Raw genomic sequence first — 935 nt, 5'->3', positions numbered from 1 at the left:
TTTCCTCCCGTGTCCCTCTCGCTTTCCCTCGCGCTTTCGGAAAGCGCGCCACCAGAGTCAATCCTAGACCGGCCGCCCCGGCCCTGGGACGGTAGGCAATTCCCAGAACGGGGCTAAGGCTTTAGGACCCTGCGTGGAGCTCGGACACGCCTCTTTGCCTTCCAGAGTGAACGGAGCGCTAAAGTACTACCGGAGGAGGCAAGATCGAAGTCCAGAACCCCACATCCCGAGCCGCCCCGACGACCGTACCAACCTAACCCGGACTGCACCCTGCGCGTCCCCGCCCGCTGCCGGGCCCGCGTCCCGCGGCCGCCGCGGGTTTCTCCCTCCGCGCGTGGCCACTCCCCTCCCGGGCCCCGGCGCCCGGGCCCTTTCCTGCCCCAGACTCTCCCTTCCCCTTCCCTTTCGCTCTTCCGCCCCCGCTCTCCATCGCCCCCTGTGATTGGCCGAGCGCGCCGGAGCCCGGCCGGCCAATCGGCGGCCCGGGCTGGCGGCTCTGGGCGTGGCCGCGAAGCCGGGCCCTCAGAGATCGAGGCTGCCTCCCCCTCTCAGCCGGCAGCACATTCCGCCGCCGTTGCCGCCGCCGGCCCCGCGGTCGTCCTCGCCGGAGCTGCCGTGGTACCCGGGCTCGGGGCAGGAGAGGGCGTCCGGGGAGCGGAGGCCGCGGAAGCCGGGCGAGAGGAAAGGAGCGGACGGGCGGGCGGCGCAGGCGGCGGCCGGCTTCCTGGGAGCGTCGGTGCGGCGCGGTGGTTGGGGCGGATCCCGCGGGGCCCGGGCGGGGGGGGAGAGTCGCCGGCCCGGCCATGGCGGACAACGAGAAATTGGACAACCAACGGCTCAAGAATTTCAAGAACAAAGGCCGCGACTTGGAGGTACAGTGGGGCCCGCGGCCTCCGGCGCCGGCGGGACGCGGGTGCGTGCGGAGCCGGGCGGGC

General features: G+C 72.9%; 1 protein-coding gene across 1 annotated transcript in view; it reads left to right on the top strand.

The window, feature by feature from the left end:
* The first annotated feature begins 515 nt into the window (after positions 1 to 515).
* Positions 516 to 935, top strand: part of Kpna4 (karyopherin subunit alpha 4) — a 62,966-nt gene continuing 62,546 nt past the window's right edge. The window contains exon 1 of the mRNA XM_055596807.1: positions 516 to 872. Within this exon, the coding sequence (XP_055452782.1) occupies positions 804 to 872 (69 nt within the window). The 5' untranslated portion in view covers positions 516 to 803. The remainder of the gene's footprint in view (positions 873 to 935) is intronic.

This window comes from Psammomys obesus, unplaced genomic scaffold (assembly GCF_907164565.1).
Source record: "Psammomys obesus unplaced genomic scaffold, mPsaObe1.curated_primary_1811, whole genome shotgun sequence".
In the NCBI taxonomy this organism is placed as follows: Eukaryota; Metazoa; Chordata; class Mammalia; order Rodentia; family Muridae; genus Psammomys; species Psammomys obesus.
Note: the sequence above shows the minus strand (reverse complement) of the source record. Positions and strands in the feature narration are given on the sequence as shown.